The 25,148-nt window shown below is 51.0% G+C and overlaps 3 protein-coding genes across 3 annotated transcripts; 1 reads left to right on the top strand and 2 right to left on the bottom strand.

The window, feature by feature from the left end:
* Positions 1-905: 905 nt before the first annotated feature.
* TGME49_213720 (hypothetical protein) lies at positions 906-13,125 on the top strand (the record flags this gene model as incomplete). The annotated part of the gene is made up of 21 exons (XM_018779617.1): positions 906-1,061; positions 2,246-2,317; positions 2,471-2,577; positions 2,714-2,951; positions 3,416-3,577; positions 3,830-3,937; positions 4,379-4,523; positions 4,898-4,968; positions 5,587-5,679; positions 6,256-6,390; positions 6,735-6,823; positions 7,289-7,385; positions 7,738-7,778; positions 8,375-8,402; positions 8,623-8,730; positions 9,677-9,793; positions 10,419-10,502; positions 10,783-11,148; positions 11,319-11,355; positions 11,927-11,988; positions 13,039-13,125. The coding sequence occupies 21 exons, from the start codon at positions 906-908 to the stop codon at positions 13,123-13,125; spliced, it is 2,403 nt and encodes an 800-aa protein (XP_018637901.1).
* Positions 13,126-13,370: 245 nt separating this feature from the next.
* Positions 13,371-20,839, bottom strand: TGME49_213710 (WD domain, G-beta repeat-containing protein). The gene is made up of 7 exons (XM_018779616.1): positions 18,613-20,839; positions 17,941-18,005; positions 17,140-17,414; positions 16,540-16,721; positions 15,249-16,137; positions 14,810-14,972; positions 13,371-14,570 (listed from the first exon to the last, which is right to left on the bottom strand). Exons 1-7 carry the CDS (start codon positions 19,007-19,009, stop codon positions 14,523-14,525), a joined length of 2,019 nt encoding a protein of 672 aa, XP_018637900.1. The 5' UTR covers positions 19,010-20,839; the 3' UTR covers positions 13,371-14,522.
* TGME49_213700 (hypothetical protein) lies at positions 20,768-25,044 on the bottom strand. Its single transcript, XM_002371066.2, has one exon. It carries the CDS (start codon positions 23,621-23,623, stop codon positions 21,074-21,076), a length of 2,550 nt encoding a protein of 849 aa, XP_002371107.2. The 5' UTR covers positions 23,624-25,044; the 3' UTR covers positions 20,768-21,073.
* Positions 25,045-25,148: the final 104 nt, after the last annotated feature.

Below are 25,148 nucleotides of genomic sequence, written 5' to 3'. Positions count from 1 at the left end.
CTTTGTTGGAAACTGATAGCTATGAAAGCACTCTCCATAAAGAATAACCCGCGTGCGTCATTTCACTGATGAGCACCACTGCTGACATTGAACTGTCAATGGCAGTTCCTCACCGACCGTGCCTGGCCGGATGCAGAGCCGCTGTTCCTGCTGGAATGACCAGCGAGCTAAGGGGAGACGGTATTAGTAGCTTCATTCCTTCGGATATATGCAATAGACCTGCCTCTTTACTAGAAGATTTTCATAAGCGTTAGCATGTTGTCAACCATGTTGTGTGGTGTGCAACGGAGTTTTCCCCGAGGGTGGGATTGGCCATCGTGAAACCGTGTCACCGACTTCCGGGAACAAACGCTAGCAGCTGCAGAAGGCTTACGCTGGAGAGGTCACTAGACAAAGTGTCTAGGCGTGAAACAGTCGCAAGCGCGCCTGCAGATGTCTCGTCTCTCCATTTTCTCCCTACTAAGTAGGCATTTACTCTGGAAAGGCTTTTCGCGGCACTGGACGAATCATTATCAGCCCCACTTTGTGATTCCCAGCCAGGCTTCGAATCCGGAACTTTGGCAGCACTGGGACGCCTAACTAGGTCGTGTTAACTGCGGGCGCTGGAAGTCCTAAAAGACATAGTGTAACGGGAAATTTTTTCCCGAAATGTGAACACGGAACTGTGTAATGTGTTTGCCGATGTGGTGGAAGAATGTGCATGTAAAGTGCTTGTTGAGAATCTCCCACAATTTCATCGGTTTGTCACTCTTCGGTTTCGGAACAAGCGATTCTACAAGGGAATTCGTCGTCACTCTGGGTGGGCGCACCTCAAGTAATCCCGACAGCTGTCGTCACGGAAGGGCTCTGAAGTCTCAGTATGATCATTACTTTGTGTATCCGGAAGCAAAGAGCATTCACTCAAGATGGAGGCAAAGCCACTGACTGAACGTGAAGGTGACACGAGGAAGGAAGAACTTGACCTTATGCTTTCGGAGGCCGAGCGCAAGCAGTCACCTGAAGAGGGCCTGAGAGACCAGGATTCAACTATGTGGAGCCGAAAGATGCAGAGATGCCACCAAGTAGGCTTACCATACATACAAGATCCGTCTCTTTACTGGTGTGCTTAATTCACGACGCAGAATCTGTGAGGGCTTCCGGGGATAGGAAAAGTATTGACAACCACATTCGCCTCTTCTGTATTATTGCTTGTTCCCGTTACGGTCCTCACGCACGAACAGCCGGAGAGAGTTACACCAACGATCCGGTTGAGTGAGATTTGAGATGCAATCTACGATCACCCGTATATTACCTACTCGAAATGTCTGTCGTTGGTCGCATCGCTGATTAGCTAAGCACGGCAATATGAACTTCCTGTATGCTCCGGCTGGCGGCGAAGGATTCACCCATTGGTATACCTCTGAGAATTAGAGGTCACAAGCTATCGACCGGCCAAGTGAAGGAGGAAAAACGATTGGAAGAACAGTGCTGAGGAACGTTTGTTTTCTTACGTAGGGATTGCCGGTTGGTGTCAAGTGTTGTATGGCGCCGTTTGTTTCGTTTCAGGAGCCATACGTGCGGGTTGACATCACGTTTTCTGAGCTACCACTGCTGCGATTTTCTTTAATGATCCTCGAGAGCACGATTGGCTTTTCTGCTGATGCTGATATTTCACACCTGCACGTTGCGAAACTTTTTTTTGGAAACCCACAGTCATTACCCCCGTGCTACCGCATGAGGCCGCGACATATACATCACTGCTGCGGTGCCTGTGAGCGCCACGGCGTGAGCGAGTAGCTGGCACACCGGAGATGCCTTCATTGAATAGAAACCTCATAAACATTCCTTCCCTGTTGTCCTCTGGCCAATGATGCAGTTCGCACACAGCAATGCGGACGTTCCCCCCCGTTACCGGACAAATACTGTCGGCGAGCTCGTAATGCTCGAGCAATGCAGACGATTCGAGGTCCAGGTACTGACAAGGCGGGAACGTTCAGGGTTCCTCTCGACTTTTTCTCATGCTGTTCTACTCTGATCACTGAAGAGGTCATTCTACAGCGTAGTATTCTTTTTTGACGATCAGCGGTACTTCTATTTTGCTTGAGACGGCAGTACTGTTGCAAGTTACTGCGCGAGGCCAGATAACGAGGTCAGCCCAGCTGAATTTGAGAGCACCATCTTTCGCTTTCATAGCACAGGATTCAAACACCGAGTATGCGGCGCGAGTCAAGTGTTTGAATTCCTTCCCCTCACTCAAACTTTTCAGACGTCACTAGACGAGGCAACCAACAACACAGAACACTGCGTTATTCTGACCTTGCCATTGGAACTGATGAAAGTGAGAGATGATGATGAGAGCCAGACCGGATGACGAGCGAATGTTTGAAAAACAGCTCACACGCTAGAAAAACGTAAATCTCAGGAGACCTAATATTCAATGCCAAGCGGTGCTGCCGTACGTCTCGCTCGTCGGCACATGTTTCTCTCGCAGTTTAGGACCATATACGGTCCAAAATTCCTCTTCTTGGCTCCTCCAAACGAGTTTGGTGTTCCGAAGTTCGTGTCCACCACAATTCGTCCTACTAAACTTCCCTTTAAGTAAGGCAATATCTCGTCAACGTTCCCATGGTTTGCAGACACGGTGGTAAGCTCTGATTCGCGACAGTGATTCGGCGAGAGCGTGCTATTTCTTTGTCGTCGCTCAGCCGTTTTCTGTTGGCGTGTTTCGACGTAGGGAGTGCTATGATTACCACGATTGCGCGGCATTCTTCGCGGACTTCTTGTGCTATGAAGAGCTGGAACCGCCAAACGAATACCCACCCGTTTTGCCTTCACCGACGTCGGTAATTTCCTGGCGCAAGGGGGACAGCTTTGACTATGCTGTCTTGCTCTGCTCTGTCCTCATTGGACAAGGCTATGACGCCTACTGCGTTTCCGGTTGCGCCCCCGAATTTATCACACGAGTTAATCAAGTGAGCTCTGACAGCAGCAGTCATGACATTTCATTGCATTGCCGGGAAATGCTACGAACGCACGTTTATCGAGTCTCGTTCAGCAGAAATCCAAGGACACCTCGCCGGGGTCAAGTGCCATTGCACATTAAAACAACGACATATTGAATACGCATGCGCCCTTGTAGTGTATATGCACTCGCAAAGGACGACCTGCTCATAAAAACATCAATTTATGTCAAATGATTCGCATACATAGTGGGAAATCTGTGTAATTAACCATCACATTGGAATGTGTTCACCCCTACAGCAGAGCCTCAGGCCGTCTTCTCCAGCACGCCACAAAGTGACTTCAGTATATCTTCATACGGCATGATAGTGACGTTTACTATATGGCATTTCCGTTGGCTTCCCTGAAACTAAGGAGCACACTAGTGGAGCATTTTGCTGCAGCTGAGCAACTGGATGTGTGCATCCTTCGACAGACAAATGAGCTGCCTCCATTTCTGCCACACGAAATGAAAGTGGAAGAGGATATGAAGCATCATGTGGATCGAGAATTGCAGCAGTCCCCCAATTCTCCCATAAACGCCTCTGCAGACGCTGACGTACCTCCTCTCGAAGAGATGCGCGTTGTCCCCAAAAATGTAAGTGTTCAGCGAGGAACGGGCACTGCGAAGAAGGTCGTGTCGGGAGATCAGCTACGGATCTCAACCTACAGAGCCTTCTCGAGTTCCTAACAGGCAGACGGCTGCTGTTTCAGAATGGTAGCTCGATCTCATTCTCTCACGCAGATTCATGAGGTAGTTTGAGCGTGCACACACTGTATTTACACGTTAGCAAAGGGGTGTCGTCTTAACCAAATATCTGAGTACTTTCTGATTACCTTCGATTACCAGGATAGTGATGAAGGATTAGACTTTGTCATTCCCAAGCGCCTCCCACCAGAATCAGCTTTTCTCAAAAAGGTCGAAGATGAGAAGAATGAACAGGAAGCTGCACGGAAGGTAGGGTTCCATGACTACGAGGCCCGGGCCCAAACCTGTGTCTCGCCCCGATTCCATCAGCTCTTTCGCCAACAAGCTTTCCTCAGGGCCTTCGTCCCTCACAGAGTCGCGACAACTATTTTGCTGTCGTGCATGCAGGTAGAAACCGCAAGGTTCAGGGGTACTGCACGGTCGCCAACTATACACTTTCCTTTCCGCATTTTCAGTTGAACCTCGAGTTATGTTGTCCAAGCAACTGTCTGTCAGCACCGCGACCTCGTGGTGCGAATCGAAACTTCTTTCCCAATGACTGTAGTTGGTCGCCTCTACATGTGAATCTTGAATTCGCTCTCATTAGAAAGTAAAGGGTGCCCCACCCCGTATCCTGCTGCTTCGTGGGACGACTGGTGAGAGTTCGCCATGGCATACGACTTCGTGTATTACTATCGTGCATGATTGTAGGCGGAGAGCGAGCACATCTTTACAGACTGTGATTCTCCGATTCACGGAGAAGACCCGTTCGAAGGTCGTCGTGTTCACTGTTGGGTGCTTATCAAGAAAGGGAAGCGTGGAGTTCAAAATGATGTATTCCTTGAGCCTACGACGGGTAGGAAAACAGCCTTCCTGTGTTGTCGGCGAAGCGATTTTGACAGCCAGACCTTTCATTATATGACAAGCGGATATTAGTCAGACCCAAAGTTCCTCCGAGAAAACCTTTTCAGTTCCCATATGTGTAGCAGCGAAACACAATAAAACGAGTTCCTTGTGCTTCTGGAGCTGTCTGACAAAGGGAAAGACTGCCTCCTGGTCTGAAGTACTCCGCATTGCTGTGGGCAGGGAGATGCCACCCGGGGTTGCCCAACAATCGTGTGATACGAATGGAGGTAGCTCCACCGTTTCTAACCAAAACTGAAGAGTGGTATGTCGCTCCATTTTGATTCACAGTCCGTGCACGTCGTGTTCCGCTGATCTGTTCATTAGGCCGGGAATATGCTTTGTCCGAGGCACCATATATAGCTGTCCACTTTGTATGGAACAATGAAAACTTCTGGGTAAGTATACGTCACGGATGAGCTGCGTTTTCGTTGTCATATTTCAGTGGCCCACGGCATTTGTATTACATTGTCATCACGTCAAGCGCCTACATGCAATGCTTTGGAGTCACAAGCATGATGATGTAAGATCCTTGCTGGGGGTGGCAGGAGAAAACGGGGCAATCACAGAACGAAATCGAAGTAGGTGCCAACGTTATTGTGAATAAAAAGCATGAATGGGCGACCGAAGTTAGCCTTGCAAAAGCAATGATGTAGTATGACTTCCCTGACGCGGGCATGAGCGGAGAAGCGTACTATCACCCAGTTGAAAGAAGAGAAAGCGGCTGGAGAAATGACGGTGCTTACTGGTGTTTTTGTCGCCGTCCCAGACTTGAGAACTCTGGGCCAGCCGTTACGGACTACCGGTCAGCCGTTACGGACTACCGCTACATGGTGACTACACACCTGTTTCGTCAGTTCTTTTAAACGGCCCTCTTTAAAGTAAACGCGGGAAAAAAAGAATACGGAAGTCGTCTTTCCTCAGAAAACAGCAACGGAATGAGTGGATCCGATAGGATGTAATCGTGTAGGCAAACAGTCGAAGGGAAATTTGTCAGTTGCAGTGCTTCCACGTAGGTCAATATGGTCACTCGGGTGCCGGTCCGACAGCTCTGTTGGGATTTGTACAATACGAGGTTTTTCGAGTACATCCTTTTGAAGAAATCAAGGGTAAGTCCGCATGTTCAAGGTCTACGACAGAAACCGTAACACAATGGTGTCTACACATTTCGACTGTGTATAATTTTGTTTTCTTAATTAGTGTATTGTACAGAAAAGGCTTGTTTGTATAACAGTTTATTGAGGATACTGAATGTGGCACCAGCCTTGAGACTGCCGGCCCTACAGTTCTCCTTTCACATGCAGCGCCACATTAACAGCGATAGTAAAGATGGTGATACTCGGTGATCGCTTCTGTCTGCAGCCGGTAGACGAAGACGAGGAGAGTTCTGAATTCTCGAAACTGTCCATCGCTTATCAAACGCGACCATCCAAGACTCCAGTAAGCGTTAGATGTCCATACGATGGTCTCTGGTCGATTTAGATGCACAGAGAATGCTTCAAGTCAAATCAACGTTCCAACACATTTGAGGGCTACGATGGTTGTTCCGTTCTAGGTGTAACAGTGAAGATATACGGTTTAGTACATAGCCTGGACAACCATTGCCCATCCAAACCGTAACTGCAAACTGTCATCGGTGTGGACGAAGAAAACAGTGTAGCTGCTTCGCAGTATTCTGTGAGCAGGCCCTTCAAGCCCCATTGAGTTGGGCCGGTCGGTTTACTGTGTCGCGCGATGACATCGTCAAGCGTTACTTTGGACTGAACAAGACGGTCTTCTACAAACAGACCAAAGTGGAATACTTTGCTCTGTATTCTCAAGTTAGTCGTCACCAATACACTTGGACCTATCCACGATTCTGACAGCACCTCTTTGCACTGGTATTAGTTGTTGAAACCAGTGTACACCGAAGTCTATCAGCCAACAAAAGGCGCCAAAACGTCTGTGAAGATTCAGCCTAGAAGTAATGGGTTGAACAGCGGCCCTGCAGATGCCATGTTGAGTAGGAAGACCGAGTATAGTCCAGTGGTAGTTACAGAGAGCTCTGCTCAATTTTCTGGTACCGAAAGACTGACAGAACATCATGCTCGTTTGAGATGGTCCGCTAATGGAGATGCTAAAGACACTTTCCCGAGTGTGCCGTCACTTGTCATTGCTTCTTCAGCCCGACGGTCTTGTCATGAGGGTCACTCTTTTCAAGGATAGCCAGAGGACACTGCCCTGCCAAATATGGGAGACATTCAAACAGAGGAGGTGAACGAAACTCCGCGTCCAACGGTCTTTCTCATGCAGGGTTTACGGTGGAGTCAGACCACGTGCCAGTTTGCCAACATGTAACGGCATTCGCCTATGATGTGACAGCGTTCTATTGCTGCTTACACTGTTTTCATCGGACTCATCGGGTGCGTCTTTCAAAATTCTACCATGTTGCGCAGCGAGGAGCGATAATATTCTCTGCTGTACCTACAATCAAGGCAGGTCTACTACGGCAACGTATTACTGCTTGCGAACTGTTTTCGGATGTTGAATGTTGACTTTCACGGGAAGCACGAAGCAAACGCGCGCCTATTTTCATATACAAACAGCTCTCATGTGCTCGTGCAAGCAGTGTTAGGTTAACACTATTGTCTCCTACACATGGTTAAAAGCAGACGTTTTGGAGTTTCCAATCTGCCAGGGGTATTAGCTGCTGTCAGCTGGTATGCATGTGTGTCTCAGGGACTGCATGTACGAGCGCGTTAGGTATCCTGACGAAAGACGGACTGTGGAGCGGTACATGCCCGGAACGCCTAGCGGCCTTAAGGAAGTGATAGAAGTACGCGCCAAGATGTTCGCACACGGGACGGGATGAGTGGGTGCCTGCTTTTTGGACAAGCCGACTAAAACTGTCATACCCCAATGACCATCCTGCAGCGGCCGTTGGCGGAACCAGTGTCAGCAAACTTCCCTTTCAGGACCATTCGATATACACAATTCTAATAGATAGTCGTGGGCGCAGTACGTGAGATCGGAGACACTTAAGTGTTTCAGTAGCCGTTTCTGCATGCATCCATCGTACATCGCCGCTTACCTGAAATAACGCGTTGGCGTATGAACTCTTCTTTCCTGTTTCCCGTGGTACGCAATCGTTGTGATCCCAAACGAATTATTGCCCCACGTGTCTGCAGGAAGAGGCAGTGAAGCGGGAGCTCATTTTCTATAAATCCAGGTATGTGCTTTGTGAGATAGAGTTTCTCAATTATCTATCCCTGGGTGCACCACCACGTCACCCGGTCAGATTCAACAACGTCATTCCTGTTTGGACAGCCCCCCCGCTGAAGATTCATTCTTTAGTATGCCCGGGCAAGACTCGATGCCCAACTCTGACTGAATCTCTTCCGCCATTAACTTCCATCCATTCGTGAGCGCAAGTCCAGGCTAGGCTCAGGCTACTGTAACACTGGGAGAATCCTCATGTTACATGTTCGTAGCACGGATGGTCGTGGCCGTACTAACAGACCGGTAGTTTTCCCGGCTCGAATGCTGCCTAGCATTCTTGTGGAACAGGGCTTTCGTTTCATTGAAAGCATAGCACACCCGATAATTATCCAAGGCGTCGACACAAATCTTCAGTCTTCTGGAGTCCTACTCCTTGTTAACTAGCAATTTGTCGAAATTTTCAACCCGTGTATCGGAGGTGTTAAGCTCTGAATGCCAGGACGGCTGCCAGACAAAGGATACTTGCAGGTCAATGCAAGTAATCAATAAGCTGCGTACCGCCATGGAAATGAGACCGCTAAACATTTGAATTGTATATACTCACAGGCTCGATGGGCTGATTCGCCATGTAGAGGTGAGCTCGTGTGGAGTAGTCCACCTGTAACCGGCATGAGTATATTAGGTTTCTTCGATTTCCAGACGAAGCATTATTCCCGCAGCGGGTTCCCGTCTCTGATTCGCACACATTCAGCTCATCTTTGACAGTCGAGTGTACGAACAGTTTTCTCTTCCAAGGGTGCACGCGAGGGCTTGGGTTACGCTGAGCATCGTTGCATGTGTGAAGAGTCTTCCAGGTCATCGGAGTCAAAATGTTTGAAGAGTTTGAAGGTCGCGACGATCGTCGCACATACCAGTCGATCACATTAGGAACTGATGAGGAAGGCTCACGCGAAAAAATTCGTGTAAGCAATTGGATATGCACAGGCGTTTTACTAGACTAGCTACGATGCCCTGCCCACACCGACCGTCATCGATGGGCTCAGCAGCACGCAGTGGGCGCCTGCAGTTGCATGTTCCTCGTTAGTCAGAGATATGAAGCGTGAACAATACCGTTGCATAACTCACTGGCTGACATGACTCCATCATAGATCACTGATTTGTTTTTGTGAGACGGGGTAAGTTCCGTAGCCAATGGGCTCTGCTTTCTACTTTGACTTGTACTACGTCTCTGCGACTCGTGTGATGTGACAAGAAGATCACAGAACTATGTGTTTAGTCACTTGCTTACGTCTGATTGTTTTCGAGGAACGCATCAGATGATAACTGGTCTGATGCCGATCGTTCGCATGTCCGAGAAGTTCGCTAGAAATCCAGAAGTGAGGAACTGAACTATAATTCACCGAGCCTTTCCAAGCTGGGCGAGAAGTGCTCGAGGTCACACAAGGCATTATCTTGGATAGTTTAGTAACTCCAATGTAGATCGGGCTGAATCGGAATGTACACCTTCTGGTTTCATGCTTCGATCAGTGCATGACAACTTCGCCAACATTCGCAGACAGGTCATTCGCTTTACGACCTGAGTACACTGTTGCACAGATCAAACACAATGCACGTGAGCAGGACTGGACAAGTAGTCAAAGGCTGCTATCAAAATAGTGGAGCTCGTGCTACTTATTCGCCTTGTATATTGATAAACTTAGTGGCTCTTTAATAACGTTGTGTTTCATGTCAACGTCTCGTATCCTTACATAGAACATCCTGTCAACGTGGCAAGCGCGTCCCGTTGCTACTTGTCTGCCGTTGAATCCGAGTCACCCGCTGCATCCAAGAACCGGATTGGGAGCACATAAGGTTGATTTTCATGGAAAAATTTTTGAACGTTTCCCGCATTTGGTGTTTCCGTTGTAGAAAGATGCAAGCGAAGACGAGTGCAAGATAGTTTATTTTCTTACAGAGGATAGGGTGCGTGTCAACTTTCATCACGCTGAAGGCGCCGTACTTCAGCCTGTCCTAATGCTGAAACGGGTACGTTCAACCAGAAAAGCCATTTGTTTGGATGGCCGCCGAAGGTATACCACTGTGTTAACTTTCGAGGACAGTGGGACAGGGTTTAATCAGTGGGTTAACCTCCATCACTGTCATTGCCTGCGAAGCATTCCCCTTTACTGTCGTACATGAATGAAAAATGCGTCACTCCGGAGCAAACGGACTGTACCTCTGGGTGTCTTGGATTCAGCTCTGAGCAGTGGTTGTGGCACGCGTGAAAGATCAATGTGTGTTGCGCGCCGGCACCTACAGAAGCAAGCAACGTTAGAAGTCGATGAGGAGTATATGGCTTTCGTCAAAACCTTCAAGCGACGCCTCCCCACACAGAAAGAGGTACACCACCACCGGAACAGTCAGATGCGTGATATGTACAACCGAGATGTTGCATACTGGTTAGGCGATGCCGATAGCTAGTGCTGCAGGCAGTCAGTGAGTCAGACCGTTAACGAATATCACTGCAGAGGTGTGGTCGTTTACCAGGAAAAGCTTGGGTAACTACAACTTTCTCTTTTGTTTTACATGTTTGTTGGGGTCAAGGGGGCGGCTGTAAAGAATTTTCTAAAAATCAGAGAATCTGTCTCGTCTCTGTCACGGACCTCTACAGATCCATCGGTACCTGATGCGCCAAAAGGAGATGGTGATGAGATTCAGAAATTTCGTCGTCGATCAAGCGTATCAAATCCACGTGGTAAGGAATCGACGGGACCGAGTACGTTACCATGCGACTGGAACAACCTGCACCTGTCAGCGGCTGCGAGAGTAAAATGACAGAATCGCAATCTTCTTTCCGTCCATGCATACCAGATCAGGAATGCATACTACAAACAACCTCGGTGCTGTCATTTTTCAGTTTTCAACGATACTGCATGTCGGTATGCTGTTCGTGTCGTTGTTGCATTGGTGTGGACATAGATCCGCTTGGCTGAGGTTTCCTGAGCCTTCTTCGTTGTGCTCGAAAATCCCTTCAGTGGAGAGGCCAGCAAGAGGCTGCAATTACAGCCGCTCGTGAACTGGAAGAAAGGCACATACTAGGCCTGAGGGAAGGGTCCCCCAGTACTTCTCGACCAATGTCTCCCAACAGCGAGATGGGCCACCGCGGGGCGGCTATTGAAGGAGGCCATCGAGTTTCAGGGGAGAGCACAAGAGAGACGCAAGGACAGGCCTGCACTGATGGGCAAGGTAGCACGAGTGGCGAGGGGAACAGCGGGGCGCCTACCCACACACAACACACGCTTCAACTGACAGTCTACGATGCTGCCCGGGAGCTTCTAAAGAATCACAGTGAAGAGAAACATGCCCTCGAGACGAAGCAAAAGAAGACAGAAAATAACGAGGTACCCCTGTGCCGCTGTTCGCGATGCAGAACGGGAGGGCTTCATGCTGGCCGCGAAGCTACCCCCGGTATATCTAAATGTACGTATGTCTATTTATCTGCGTACTCTCGTGCACAAGGGCGCCATGTGTGGCTTTTTGTGTTTCTTTGCTTGTGGGATGCAATCTGCAGATCGACATCCTCGCACCATATTTCATCGAGTTCAGGGGTACGAAACAGATCTACCTGCACTAGAAGAAGAGGTTGTCTTTAAGCACACTGCTCACGTCCAAGCATATGTCTAGTCCTGTCGGTAGGAACGCCTGCGACCGTGTAGTAGCCCACGGAACATGCAGGACGACATCTGACAAACACGTTGCTCTCCGATATGAGATGGAACCCTAATGATTCTACACAAGAAATGTCAACAGCTCTGCCTTGTGTAGGTAGGAAGCAGAGGTTCTGGCTTTTATCCCTTTACCAGAGAAATGAGTCTACCTGTGACAGTGATAGGTGTTTGACTACGCGCCTCAGCACTGCTTCCAGTGTAGTAATACAGATGTGTTGCCACCACAGATGCACCCAATTCACTCACGTTGGCAGGTGAACGGACACAGAAGTTACAAGGTGTATTCGAGACATGTTTCTTCCCCGAGCCGAGGGAGTTCGGCTGAGGTTCCGTAGTGATCCACATGAGGTTCCGTAGTGGTCCACATGAGCTTACGAGCACAGTCCAATTCCTCAGTGGATCTGGTACATGTTATTTTTTGCCTGTTTGCGGTTTTTCTCTCTGTTCGTAGGTCGAACTCTGGATGCTGCCTCTGCCGAGCTGATCGCGAAAAGATGCAAAAATGATATGAGGGTCAGTTCTAATCGATTGTCTGAAAAACATGTCATTTTAAGTCCTAGCAGCCACAGAGGTGTCTCCCCAACAGTGCACACGCTGTGGTAGGCAAAAACGGTGTGTTGTGTCAATTTCTGGCAAGCAGCTACCGCCACGGCCCTTCTTGGGTGTGATTCGCCGCATACAACATCGGTGGAGCACGCATCCATAGCGGAACTATACGCATTTGTGCACACGTGGTTTCGCACATGGGCTGCTGGTTGCGGTTCCACTCTACGCATTTCTATGTGCTCAGAAACAAATGCTGCGCCGGGCTGCAGTGACCCAGAAGCGACTTCAGGAGCAGCAAGAGAAGCTAAAGCGTTTGAAGGTGGGCTGTGATATCAGTGTGTAGTGCCTATTAGTGCATCCATGGACGAGAAACGCACGGCTAAATACCGTACAATATAGATAGAGTTTAAGCACTTTCTTTTGCACAACGTCATAGTCTCTCAGCCTCGGAGAGGATCGACCCACTGTTGTGACGTTACCCTAATTCCTTGGTCTGGGGCGCCGCAGGAAGCTCAGCAACGCCGTCTAAAAGAGACCACCCAGGACGCCAGCTGCGTAAATAAAGAGGAAGAGGAGGGAAACAGCATTGAGGAGCAGCAAGGTGAAATTGTGTTCAAAATACGGATTCTGGAGCAGCGGCTGCACCGTCACGAAGTGCAGGTATACGCATGGCGACACAAACATCAGCAAGAGCATTTTAAAAACTGGGATCAGCGCGTTCTCTACGTCGTAACCGACGAGACCTCTCTGCACGAAGGGGGGAACGTCTCGGCATGTCTGCCTTAGCATGCCGACCGCGTTGCTTTCTGTACTACCCGAACAGCAATTCTAAACACCCGGTGCAGTACCACTTATCGCTTCTCTAAACAGACGGCTTCAGAGACGTGTACATTAGGTAGCTCTGGCATCGAAGCAGGTTCTAGCGTTTCGGCAGTCAAGACGATGTGACGAACTCTACGTACTCCACAAGTGACTGGTTCAGCAAAAACGCTTGCCACATGTTCCTTCCGTCTGCAGGCGATTGAAAAACTAAACGACCTTGAGCGTCTCCTTCTTGCGGACAGCCGCCTTGCACCTATGTGGTCGAAGGAGACATTCGGCTGAGCATCACGCGCGTTCCGTATTTCAGTGCACGAAGTGCCCTTTCGAGTCGATTTTCGCCAGGAATGTCTTACAGTGTGAATTACTTGGGCCAGGCTCGGGTGTTTCTCCTGACCTCATAGCAAATGGAAACGCCCCCTGGGTGCGCAGCTACACACCAGGGGATTGGCTGTAACGCTCACTAACCAGCGTTGTCAGAGACTGAATTTATATTGTCTCAATGAAATAAAACAACGTAGGAAGATAGAGGGGCGTGCGTCCTCCCGGAAACAAGTGACACAACGGATCATTGTCATACCCACTGTGAAGTCAACCGGAAAAAAATACAGCCGAAGCATGCACTGCTAACATACTCATCATCGGCGTGCTTCGTTTGGCAACAAGCCTCGTATAAAAAATTGTTTAGTGACCTCCAAGTCGATGTCACATCGGGAGCACCCTATAAACGTGTTTTTCGTGTCACAACGTGAAACCCTGCAAGAGGGCCACAGCAACAGCAAGGCCCCACCCCGATCGTTTCGGATGGGTACACTACAGTAGCTAACGAAGAGTTGAGGAGAACAAAAGACACCTCGTGATGCCGGACAATGAAAAAAAAGACAAGCAGTACGGTGAACCTGAAAGTTGATAACCGTGACTCCTGCTCAGTCGTAAGCAACGGCAAGGACGGCAAGTTTCGTGTGAACGAGGCCTGACGCGATGCAGAAGGGGAAACTGTGGGCAGGACATCGGCGAGCTGGAACTCTCGAGTTATGCCGTCTTCACAAGGGCTTACAGACGATAAACGTTTCTTGGCAAATGCCGACGACACGCTAACCTTCCCGATCAGCACGTCTGCGGCAGCAGGAGCAGGGATACGATACAGACCATGCCTCACTGCAACCTGCGCTCATAGGAAAGGAGGCTGCTCCGTAGCATGTGGCCTCAGCATCGCCTCCAACCTATCCGTATGATAAAATGCGATTCAAATAGTCCGGAGTAACCCCTGCACCGGTGGCGTCCTACACGACATCGGCGTTCCACGTTTCCCTGTAATTTGTCTCTTCTTGATCGCCTCTCTTGCACCCCCCCCTTCCGCCTTCAGCACACGGTCCAGGTCTCTGTTTACCTTTCTTTGCACGACGGAAGTACATACTTTGACCTTCCGTGTAACCCGGCAATCACGCAATCACTGATTTGCAAGCGGAGGTGCTTTCTGTCCGCGGGACATCCGCATCCGTTGTTCCCGCACTCGTGGCATGCTCAGTTTGTTTTCGCGCTGGCGCTTGCTCCAGGTCCTGACAGTGACGATGACAGACGGATTTCTTGACCCGTCGTGGATCGATTTGCACCAGCACTGTTGTTCCTTCTTTGGCTTTTTGCCAGAGACTCCCACCTCCTGTTTCAGCACACTTTTTCTCTTACTTTTTCTCCACGGGCGCATCGAGTAATGATATCGCAAGCAAGGCCTGCACCGGAAAAAAAGCAGACGTCCAGATCCCTGTGACGCAGTAGGTTACCGACATCAAACACAGTCTCACGGATTGTAGGCTGCAGGCGAATCCCCGGACGAAACTATCGCTAACGACGTCCAGCCTCTTTCTGGGCACGTGTGTGTACAAAACAATACGCGGTGCGGCCATTGACAGTCCCGGTAGAAACACGTCACGAAGTGTTGGGATGGCATTCGGGCGCCTTGCATCCTTACCTTGGTGCTCCGGACTCTCTCTCCTGCGGCGCCGACGTTCTTTTCCGGGAAGTACTCGACAAATTGCTTCCCCGTTTCAACTGACCACAACTTGCAGCAGGCATCCGAGCCACCGGTGACAAGCATCTTGCCATCGCGGCTGAACGTACAGTCCCACACCCACCTGTGAAACGCACAAGCAAACGAGAGGGCAGCAATTTGTAGCCTACAGTTGTGGTTTAAGCGCACCTGAAAACGGTTCCTCAAGCAATTGTTTCCGCGCCCCTTTCCCCTGACGTCTCCTCAGCTGTACGCCCGGGACACTGACAGTCGGAAGCCAGTGATAGAAGCACACCCTCATCTCATTTACCTCGGCTGAGCCCTCGTCTTTTCTTTCTACGTACGAGCCTCTTGTTTAGTCCCCTACTTCGTGAAAATCCGTCTTCCCCGACGGCCTTACCGGTCGTGCCCAGTGAGCTCTCGTTCACTGGTCCACTCGCCATTCCCCTCGCGTTTCCAAAGCACGCAGACACCATCGGCTCCGGTCGTTGCCATGCGCTGCACCCACGTGGTCTCGCCTCCTTCTTCTGATTCGTTTCGAGTTCCTGTTATTTGTTTCCGTTCTTCCTCCGCTGTTTGCGTCTCCTCGTCTGCGTCTTCCTCGCAGCTACAGAATTCCCTGGGCACCGAACTCTCGCGGCCCTTTTTTGCATCCGAACCCTCTGTCTGTTTCCTCTGCTCTACCCACTCGTTGTCGCGCGTCAGGTCTGGATCGTCGTCGTTCCTCTGTCCGTCCCCCAAGCCCTTCGGTCCTTGTCCCGTTGCAGTGCCGTCGTCGACTCTGAAAAACTTCTCAACTCGTCCGTGCCCGTCTTTGCAGGGTTCCCAGACGTACCAGCCGCCAATTTGAAAAATGTGTTTGCGCCCGTCGCCTGCATGCTCCAAATGGGGACGCTGCCACCAGGCCTTGCGGCCTCGCTGCTGCCACCAAGCGCGTCCGCCAGCCTCCTGCTGCCACCAGGGCTTCGCGCCTCTGAACTCTTGCCACCACTGCCCGCCCCACCGAGCTTGATCTGCCCAGGCTGCCTCTCGATCCTTCTCCCCCCACACAGCGCCGTCGTTTTCGTCGGCCAAGTGCTGCCACCAGACGCCACCTCCGCGCTTTCGCCACCACTCGTGGGCGTACTTCTGCTGTTGCCACCAAGCGTGTGCGTACTGTTTCTGCTTCCGCTTCGCGCCGAGTTCCTCCTGGGCCTCGCGACTCCGCCAGGCTGCGCAATCAGAGCCCCGTGGCGCCTCCGCAGACGATTTCACGGCGTGGCGGACTGGGCTGTACCGACAGCTCAAAACTGCACAAGCGTGCAAACAAAACATCGACGGAGCCGAATTCCTTGCAGCCAGCGAAAAGTCTAACACGTCAGTCAGAAAATGGACAATCGTTCGCGAGTGCCCCGACGACAAGCCACGCTCAGACGCATCGTTTGCGGATCGCACAAGCTGTTCCACACCCCGAGGGCTACCCGAGAGCGGGAGACAAGAACATCGGATCTGCACCTTCGGTTTACTCCGTTCTCGGCAACTGCAAAAGGCTTTTGATCTCCCTGATGAAGCCCCAAAATTACTAACTTTTGGGACAAAGGAGAAGTGAGCATACGCCCAAAGGGGGGGGGGACAAACAAAAGTGTCTTTATCGTTCAAAACTCACTTCTGAGAGAAGCAGTTTGTGGCCTAGCAACGGCCTAAGCACTCACCGTAATTGGGGCCATGAGGGAAAAAGTAGGAGTCAAAAGTCAGAGACGCTGTTCCGGACAAAACCGGCGCCAGGGAAAAGGTGCTTAACGAACCGCATTTGGCGACGGCGGCGATTTCAGAACCGAGACCATTTCCTGTAACAATACTCAGCGCTAGCTGCCGTCCAGGTCTTGCCAGCTCCCTGTATGACAGCAGCGGCGAGGCAGATTCTGCGTCGTTGCCTCGCCCAGTCACATCCCTTCACTTCCTTCCCACAAGTGCCTGTACAGCTTGTCCGTTTTGCTTCTGCCCCGCCGAGTTCCCTCTAAGTAATATGAGCATGTACGCGATCTGTTCGCGAACCAGCGAGCGGCAGTGCGAAGGGCGCCTCATGGGACAGAGGGACAGACGCTCTGCTGTCACTGCATGCCGCTGAACCTTCACGGCGGTCGCCCCAGTGTGACCACAGATGTCTACCACGACAGATTGAACATGAGCAGCGTTACCCTCAATCATTTAATCGTGTGAACTAGTGCCTGCCCTAAGCACCCCACCCGTCCCACGTGCAACTCTGCACCCTGAGCTGTGCGGCTTCAGAGACCGGCAAACCTCCAACTCACCAGGTTGTGTTGCTTCTCAAATTCCAGGCCTTCAGAGCCCCATTCGCATCTGCAGCGATGATGTGACACGGAAGATCCGGTCGAGGCACGCTCCAGACAGAGTTGATAGAGACCCCCGGTTCGTTCTGCAAAAGCATCTGGTGCCCGGGAGCCCGCAAATCCCAGATTCGACAAGTTGCATCATCCCCGCAGGAGCAAATCAAAGACGCGCCCCCGAGGTAACTAGTCCCAGTTGCGTTGCCGGGGGATGAACAGCTGGTCCTGTCGCCACGAGTCTACACGGAACAGTAAACGCACAGGAGGACCTGCGAGATACTGCAGATACACCCCGTGTCGCTGCATCATTCATACAGCGTCCTAGTTGTGTAGAGCAATAGCTCGGTTATCTGATACATCCGCTTACGTGTTAGTCGCGCCAGCGTAAATGCCACCTTCGAGCATATTTAAGATTATTGCTGTGAGTAGGCGTTGCCGGGTGGTGGGTGTTAAACACTTTCGCTGTGAGGCGATGTTACCAACCAATGAACTCAGCAAACAAATTCGCTAGAAAGCGGACCCATTCCCTCATGGTGCGCTACTCTGCTCCGAGGCTGCATGGACTGAGGCGCCTTCAGAAAACAACGGTGTACAAACACCGAAATGCTGCAGGGGAATCGTGTTTATCATCAAAAAGTTTTTCCAGAACGCCGTTGGTGACTGCTTTGCCGTGCAATTCGGACGCCAGCCTCTTCGCCGGTATCGTGAGGCTTGCCATTCGGAGAAATCACATCTACCAAAATAAACTGTCAGATGAATACGCACTTGGACCGACGAGTTCCTTGAAGGATCGGGTACAAATGCCAGGCTCCGGACGTTGCCCTCGTGTCCTAAAATCACAAGCAACAGAAGACACCCAAAACGGTATTGCTGGTCCATCAGCCCGTTTGCGTGCTCCTCCTCGCACAAGACAAACACACAATGCAGCGGCAAGTGAAGGTGGGATATTCAGGCCTGATGGGGACGCGAATTTGTTCGACTGATGCTCCGGCGGGCTGACGGCCAAACGAACCAGATCTGCAAGTGTCCTGGGCATTATATTAAAGCACGCATGCGCTCGGAAAATGCAGAACTGTATTGTCTGTGGTTCTGACGAAGGCGCGTCCACACGCCCATCCACCTAATCGAATATTCCCAAATGAAGTGCGAACATTGGTACCATGCTGTGCGCGTTGTGGCCGGCGAATGCACGTCTACCTCTGGGATCGACGCCTCAGAAAACGCGTGCGTGCGTGCCCGAATGAAAGGATAGAAAATCTGAAGAAGCACTTGTCTCTGCTGCCCTAAACATAACCGTTTGTGTTTAAATCCAATGCATTTTCGAGAGCCTTCTTCAGCCCCAGGTCCAGGCCGAGCCAATTCCACCGACACTGAAGCGCGTGTCACACAGACCGTGCAAGAAACCCTACAAAGCAGCGTTCAAAACGGAGAACATACCTTGTAACGTCGCAATGGGCAGGACGTCGTCCGAGCGTTCGCCTAGTGCCCCTATGTCAAAAACTGTGATGGACGGGTGCCCAGCAGCTGCAACAAGGACAGTTTGATTTTGCGAAGGCCCACCCGAGGAGTCTGAGGACCCCCACGGTGACTGGAGAAGATCCTCCTGGCGGTTAGAAGGCACACCGGAGTCTGCAGGATGGATCTCCTGATCTTCTGACCGAATGGAGTGTTTTCGAGCCGAGATTGAGGAGGCAGGAAGCTGAGAAGTTGCTAAAGTGTTGACCTGCTCATCGGGAAGCTTCAACGTCGCAATGCACGCAGACGACACCGCGTTCCACACGAACAGACATGAGTCCAGGCCTCCAGCGACGAGGACCGGGAAGGGCAGTGCCATCTGTTTCGGAAGAAAACATGAACGAGGTAGGTCATCTGACCAACAAGGCGCATGCAGGGAAACGGCCGCGAGTCGCTGGGATCAGCCTTGCACGGAGGCCATCGTTTTAAATGTCTGCAACAGAATGCGGACAAGTAAAATGTTTCTACTTTCCAGGAATCGCTGTCCAACGCCTTCTCGCTTCGAAGAAACAATCACACCTCCAGATGACAACGGACACGAATTAAACTACCAATGCTTGTTCAAGACCCCTTAGCAAGAGAGCAGCGTAGGTCGGAAGATTCACGCCCCCCTACGCCCGCAGGCCACATAGACAGAAACTGGTGAACGACGTGAGCTAACCATAAGCCGCAGGTCTGAACGTTCAAAAACAATTTTGCATGCAGTATATACGCACAGCATATATATATATATATATATATATATTCGTAGTGTGGCATAGGTACACAGGCAGACCACACAGCCTACTTGGCGCTATGGATACAAAATAGAGAGAGAATACCTGGGAGTTCGAGGTCACATGAACCGCAGCTTGGCCAAGAAAGTTGGGATGGGGAAAGCAGCACCGCTCAAGTCCAGAGCCCCGGAGTAACGGCACCAACTTGGCTGGAGACCGCCGCTTGAGGCGGGAAAAATTCTTTCGCTCTTTACTGAATGCATTTGCCCGCCCCCACCGAAGACAGTTGCCACGTGTTCGAAAACAAAGACAACAACGGATCAGACAATTGCGCGTGAAATCCGGAAAACGACGGAATCGTGGCAGCAATCGACGTTACGGTGTCGTGCTCGTGTTATTGCCCATCCGCGTGGGTCCAGCTCAACGGGCTCTTGGCAAATGCCAACTGCCACAGCAATCATCTCTCACTCGGCCAGCCTACCCCCTGCGGTGCAGCGGCTTTAATTGCCTTGTTTAAAAAAAGGACTCGACCGAACGAATGTTGCTGAGGGCAGCACCGGGGCTACAGGCGGCGGAGGCCAACGCATGCACACACAAGCGATGCAAATTCGTAACCCACAAGAGGACGTATAAAAGCTTAGAGCCTAGATCTCAGTTTCCCGCGTAGAGTACAAGAGTTTTTATCGTTATGCAACAGAGCTCCTTCCGGTGGCCGTCTCGCAGTAATATGCCAAGGCAAATACCAGACTCGCTGCGAGACAGGCACACATCCCGGACAGCACTGCAGGGCAAAGACCGGCTTAGATTCTCTCGAGACCAGCCGCAGGTTGGGAAACTGCCCGCGCGTTGGGAAGGCTGTTGCTGCGGTCGCTCTCGGGACCAAGCTCCTCAAAACGGATTATGAAAACGTGGAAAGGAGACATCGATGAATCGAAGGGAGAAAAAAATGGTTGTTCGGATGATGGATGTTCTGGGAACGACCAACCACGCCTTGAGCTGGCAGTGTGTGTCGCGTGGGGCTTGCTGTCCATCGATAACCGACTGTCAATAAGAGAGTTATTATTGCAGTGCTGTGAACATTTCAAATGCCTGAAACTTGAAACATTAAGAGTATGAAGACTTAAAGATGAAGCACTGTCAAGGATCACCAGCGGCATCAGATTGACAAAGTGCCTATCCTAAAATGAGTTAAGTACCGCTAGTTCTGCCAAATGGAGCAAACTTTTTTCACGAGCAACGACGCAGTGTGTCCTGTAGCAACTTTTGTCGGACACTCATGCCTGGCTATCACAATGAAAAACATGCACTTTGACGCACCGTGAAACTGGTAATAACACAGGCAACTCAGAGCCCCCCGTCGACCGATGTCTGTCATTTAGAAACCTGCCACCACAACGACGGGGTTCACTGGTGCAGACCTGTCTAGTTCAATGGGAGCGCTGGCGGTAGTACCTGTCATTGATTAGTAAGAAACCGCGATTTCTCTGGAGTTCCCATGAGTGACAGTTTGTACGCATCAAAAGACGATGGGTTTACAGCGGTGGCAGTTGTTCGCGATGATCGGCAAACAGGCACAGCGAGAGTTCGTGGCCCTCGCTGCACGGTAGATACTTCCGCCGTCCATCCAGAGTCACTGAAGGAAAACACACCACGTGAATCGTTTTCCTTCATTTCGCTCCCACGCAAAGGAGTGCCTCGTGGCCTGCCTCACAACGGAGCAACCCAGCTTCAAACAAGGCTACCGACAATTTGAGCCGCATGTCTCGAAGCAGCGTGTCTGTTCCGTACCCATGCCGCACGCCAAACCCTTTGATTCGTGTAGCGTCGGAAAGCTCTTCCTGGCGGACTTTCTTGATCGCCTCAGCGCGGGCGCGACTAGCTTCAGTGTCTGACCGCAGTCGTGTGGGATCACTCTGAGCCACCACGGCGAGCCGTTCAGCAGCCCTTCTAATACGCTGTACAATTTCTTCTTGTCGTCTGATGCACTCCCTACGTCTTTCTTCTCGCTGTTGATCTCTCCAGGCATCTAGTTCTCTCCGCCGTGCAATTCGACGTGCATTCCGCCTTCGAGTCGCTGCATACTGTTCAGCTTCGTTGCGGGCTTTCGCCTCCGCCGCAGCGCGCTCCATCTTGAGTACTTCTTCCTTGTGCTCCAAGAATCTAGCCACTCTTCTTTTCATTTCCTCCTGCCGCTTCTGCGCCTTCGCATCCCGGTGGGCTTGCGTCTCTTCAGCACGAGCGCGCTCTTCATCCTCCACTTTCTTTCGAGCCAGCTCCTTCGCTTCGAACGCGGCCTGTTGCCACTGAAGTCGTTTGTTAATCTCCGCAGATTTCTGTGCATGCCGCCTTCTCTCTTCCTTCTTCGTATTCTCTTTACCAAATCTGAGTACAATGCCTGTGCGCAGTTTCTGTGCCTCGGCTAAAGCGGCAATGCGAGCAAATGAGAACGCTTGCCAATGTCCCATTCGTCTCTGCTGCAAAAGCGCAGTTTGTCGGTGAAGGTCTGTCACTTCCCGAAGGACGTGGGCACTAGCACGAGGAAATTCCAGCTGCAGGCGCTCGAGGAGCAGCAATCTTGATGCACCAGGGGACGAAAACTGTCCATAAATGAAGTTGAAAGTATCCGTCACCTCTTGTAGATTGCTTTCTGTGCTGTCTGGTAGACAAGGATGACAGTGGGATTCCGCTTGAGAGCCTGTCTCATCAGATTGAGGCAGCGGTTGCTGGGGATCCGAGACTTCCCTATTGCAAAGGGAGATTTCTCCCTCGATTGTTTCTACCGCAGCAGGATCGATTCTTTCGTAGGTGGCGAGGCATTGCCTGTGGAACCCAGTGCCTTCATTTGGAACCGCGAAGGGAGCGGAAATGGCATTCACGTGACCAGTGCGCCTGTTTTGTCCCTCCCATCTATGGAAGTCGGTGGCTACACGTGAGCCATTCAAAGCGCGTAAAAGTCCCTTCTTTCTCGCGTATAGAGAGGCTAACTCATGTTTCATGCTCATCTGCTCCGTCTGGAAGTCTTCTTCGAGACGCTGAAGTTTCTCCTGGTACTCATTGCCGAGTTTCAAAAGACGCGACGCAGTTTGGCAGCAGTTGCTCAGGAGAGCCGAGTAGCAAGACTCCACGAAATTTTCTTCTTCTTCTGTCAATTCTCCAGGCTCTGGAGAAGCAGCCGTATCTTTCGCCCTCGAACCCGCCGAGATGGACCAAGAGCTGCCGCCACGCGTCAAGGACCCCTGCGTGGACTGCACAAACAGAAGACGCGCTTTGCTTTGTTGCGCCGCCCGCTGAGCACAGATGTACTCCTTGTCCAATTCCTGCTCTATAGCAATTACTACCAAGCCATACTGCTGTAGCAGCCTTGTAAAGCGAAGCATTTGCGAGTGCAGCGATGGCTTTGGGAGCCCCGACACGTCCGTGTCGCTACCGATGGAGAGGCTCTCATGTGTCTCCGGGTGTCGATCAGATTCGCCACAAAAAGAAGACCCTGAACTCCACTTCGGGTCAGACAAACATGTTTCACTTTGGCTGCAGCAGGTGCTGCCCAGCGACAGGCCAACTTGGTCGCCGCTTTTCAGTAGAGAGTTTCCTGCCTTGTTTTGATGTCGGTGGAAAGGGGAACGAGGAGCGGTTTCGTCGTCCCCTGTGTTATTTGGACTCGTTGGAGTTGCGGGTACCCTCCCTAGAGTCCTTGCAGATTCACCAGTTATGTCGCCACCAGTGAGCAGCGTAGCAATTCGCTTCCCGAGCCGCGCAAGCATCACGGCATTTTCGAGGAGCGTTTCAGCCGACCATATGTCATCAGCGGTGACAGCAGGGTCATTAGTATCCGCATGTTCCGATGACTGATCACCGTGACGAGAACATCTGTGGAAATTGCGGTCTTCTTGTCTTCCTGAGGGCGAGGGCACACGACTGTCGGTGTGTAGAAGGCTATCACTTTCTACACTCCCACTTGGGAGGTGAGCATTCTGGCCTTCGATGCTCTCAACAAGATGCTGACAGCGTCGCAGGGCAGCCTCAGTCTGAATTCTCTGGCTGTGGAGGCTTGACGCAAATGAGATCCATTCGGATTTCTGCTGGCTGAGGGTTGCGAAGCTCTGGAATGCCTCCACAGTGGACTGCAAAGCAGTCAGCTTAGTTTTGCTGCGTTGATCTGCCTCACGTGCTTCGGCAACAGTGAAGGCGCGTCTCCGGAGAAAGTTCGAGGCGTTCATGATAGTTGCTCTTGGCGCGACTCCTGCACACGAACCGAAAAGCTGGCGTCACTCCAAGACGAGAAATCTATCATTGAAAGGCGGCTGGTTTTTTGAGGGCTGCCGAGAAAGGCTCCCTCACCCGGGGCTCTGCCGTTCCTCGAGACGGGGAAACACTGCAGAGGGCAGCAGCGCAAGACTTGAGGCAGGGGGTTGTCCATGTCTTCACGGCTCTCCTTGGAAAGCCCACTGTAAGGAGTGTTCCTAAAACTCAGAAGCCGTCGCTTCCAGCAGATCAACGAGGCGATTATTTGATCATATTGATATGCATCGTAACCTTGCTAAGAGGCTGCAAGACTCTTCACGACTTCCGGCGCGATGTTTGAGGCCAAACACGCAACAAAATTCTGGTTCCATTTCACGTCGCGGACACGCTGTTTTCAGCCCGTTGTTGCGACAGCTAATAACTGTGGGGCTGTGCAGACCCACAAGTCTCTTATAAAGCTCTCCCTCCCCCAGAAGTTTGAGTCACACTGTCGCACCTGCACAACATGTGCAAGCGACCCCCTGAACGCCGCGACAGCGAGTACTATCCATACTCTCTTAGAAGAGTTCCGTTCCCGCGTCATGGGTCTTGTCAGCCACAAGACAAAGGTTTGTAGCCCACGATTTCGAACCAATAAAGTCGAAGTTATCTTCATTTCCACTGACAATGAAAGGAACTCTCGTACTGAAGAAAAGACCTTGGCTTTTGCGCACTGTCTGAATCATTCTATGACTACGTTCCTAAAATTCGTCTCTACAAGACAGGCGACGCAGGTGGTTTACGACCCGTTCCGTCACCCCTGGTCTAGGATCTCATGTGTAGTTTGTTCGCCGGTGGGGAAGTGTTTCCATGTCTGGTCAGATTACTGCGATGCCTCGAGTACTGCATACATGCAGTTTTCGTCAGTGTCTGGCTGCGTGACTGCTTCGGTGAATGTGTTGTCAGGAGGTGAAGACTAAGTGCTATACTTTAAAAATTGCTACTGCCTAGGTACCTGCATGTGTCTGACTGTCATATTACGCATGTAGACCGGATTTGGTCCACAGTATGTTCTGAAGTGACACAGTAGATGCCGTGCGAACTTGTGCGCGTCTCTCGTGGGCAGCACATTCGCTTCCTACATAAAGCGAAAACAGTTTTGAACAACGTATGCTGAAATAAACAATCGTTTTCGTGAAACCAGATGCTTGCGCATTTGGAAATGTCAGTTTATGCTTTGCGTGCATCTGTACTATTTTCAGCGCACATCCAAAACCGTGAATATGACTGCCATTTCGTAAATGCCCTAGACTGCTTGAAGCTGGCACGATAAACCATTGTCGCTTTGAGGCCACTCGGCCTCTGTGTTTGTGGTTCCAGTGTTGTGCACGTACTCGGTGAAAGTACCAATACGAACGAATGAATACTGCTATTAAGCGAATTGTTTGACTAATGCACACAGCAAAGTCTGCGGGCAGATACGGCCTTCACAAAAAGTATCAAGCAACACATCTACGATTA

The sequence above is a fragment of the Toxoplasma gondii genome, chromosome V (assembly GCF_000006565.2).
Source record: "Toxoplasma gondii ME49 chromosome V, whole genome shotgun sequence".
In the NCBI taxonomy this organism is placed as follows: Eukaryota; Apicomplexa; class Conoidasida; order Eucoccidiorida; family Sarcocystidae; genus Toxoplasma; species Toxoplasma gondii.
This window is presented reverse-complemented; position numbering and strand designations above follow the sequence as displayed.

What these genes read in the sequence shown, in the direction of transcription:
- TGME49_213710 (XM_018779616.1), bottom strand. Translation starts at nt 19,009, where the DNA reads ATGGCACTGCCCTTCCCGGTCCTCGTCGCTGGAGGCCTGGACTCATGT. An exon ending in GCCCATTGCGACGTTACAAG is followed by an intron (nt 18,006 to 18,612) that starts GTATGTTCTCCG and finishes TTGTGATTTTAG; the next exon opens with GACACGAGGGCAACGTCCGG. An exon ending in CCCTCATGGCCCCAATTACG is followed by an intron (nt 16,138 to 16,539) that starts GTGAGTGCTTAG and finishes ACGCTTGTGCAG; the next exon opens with TTTTGAGCTGTCGGTACAGC.
- TGME49_213700 (XM_002371066.2), bottom strand. Translation starts at nt 23,623, where the DNA reads ATGAACGCCTCGAACTTTCTCCGGAGACGCGCCTTCACTGTTGCCGAA.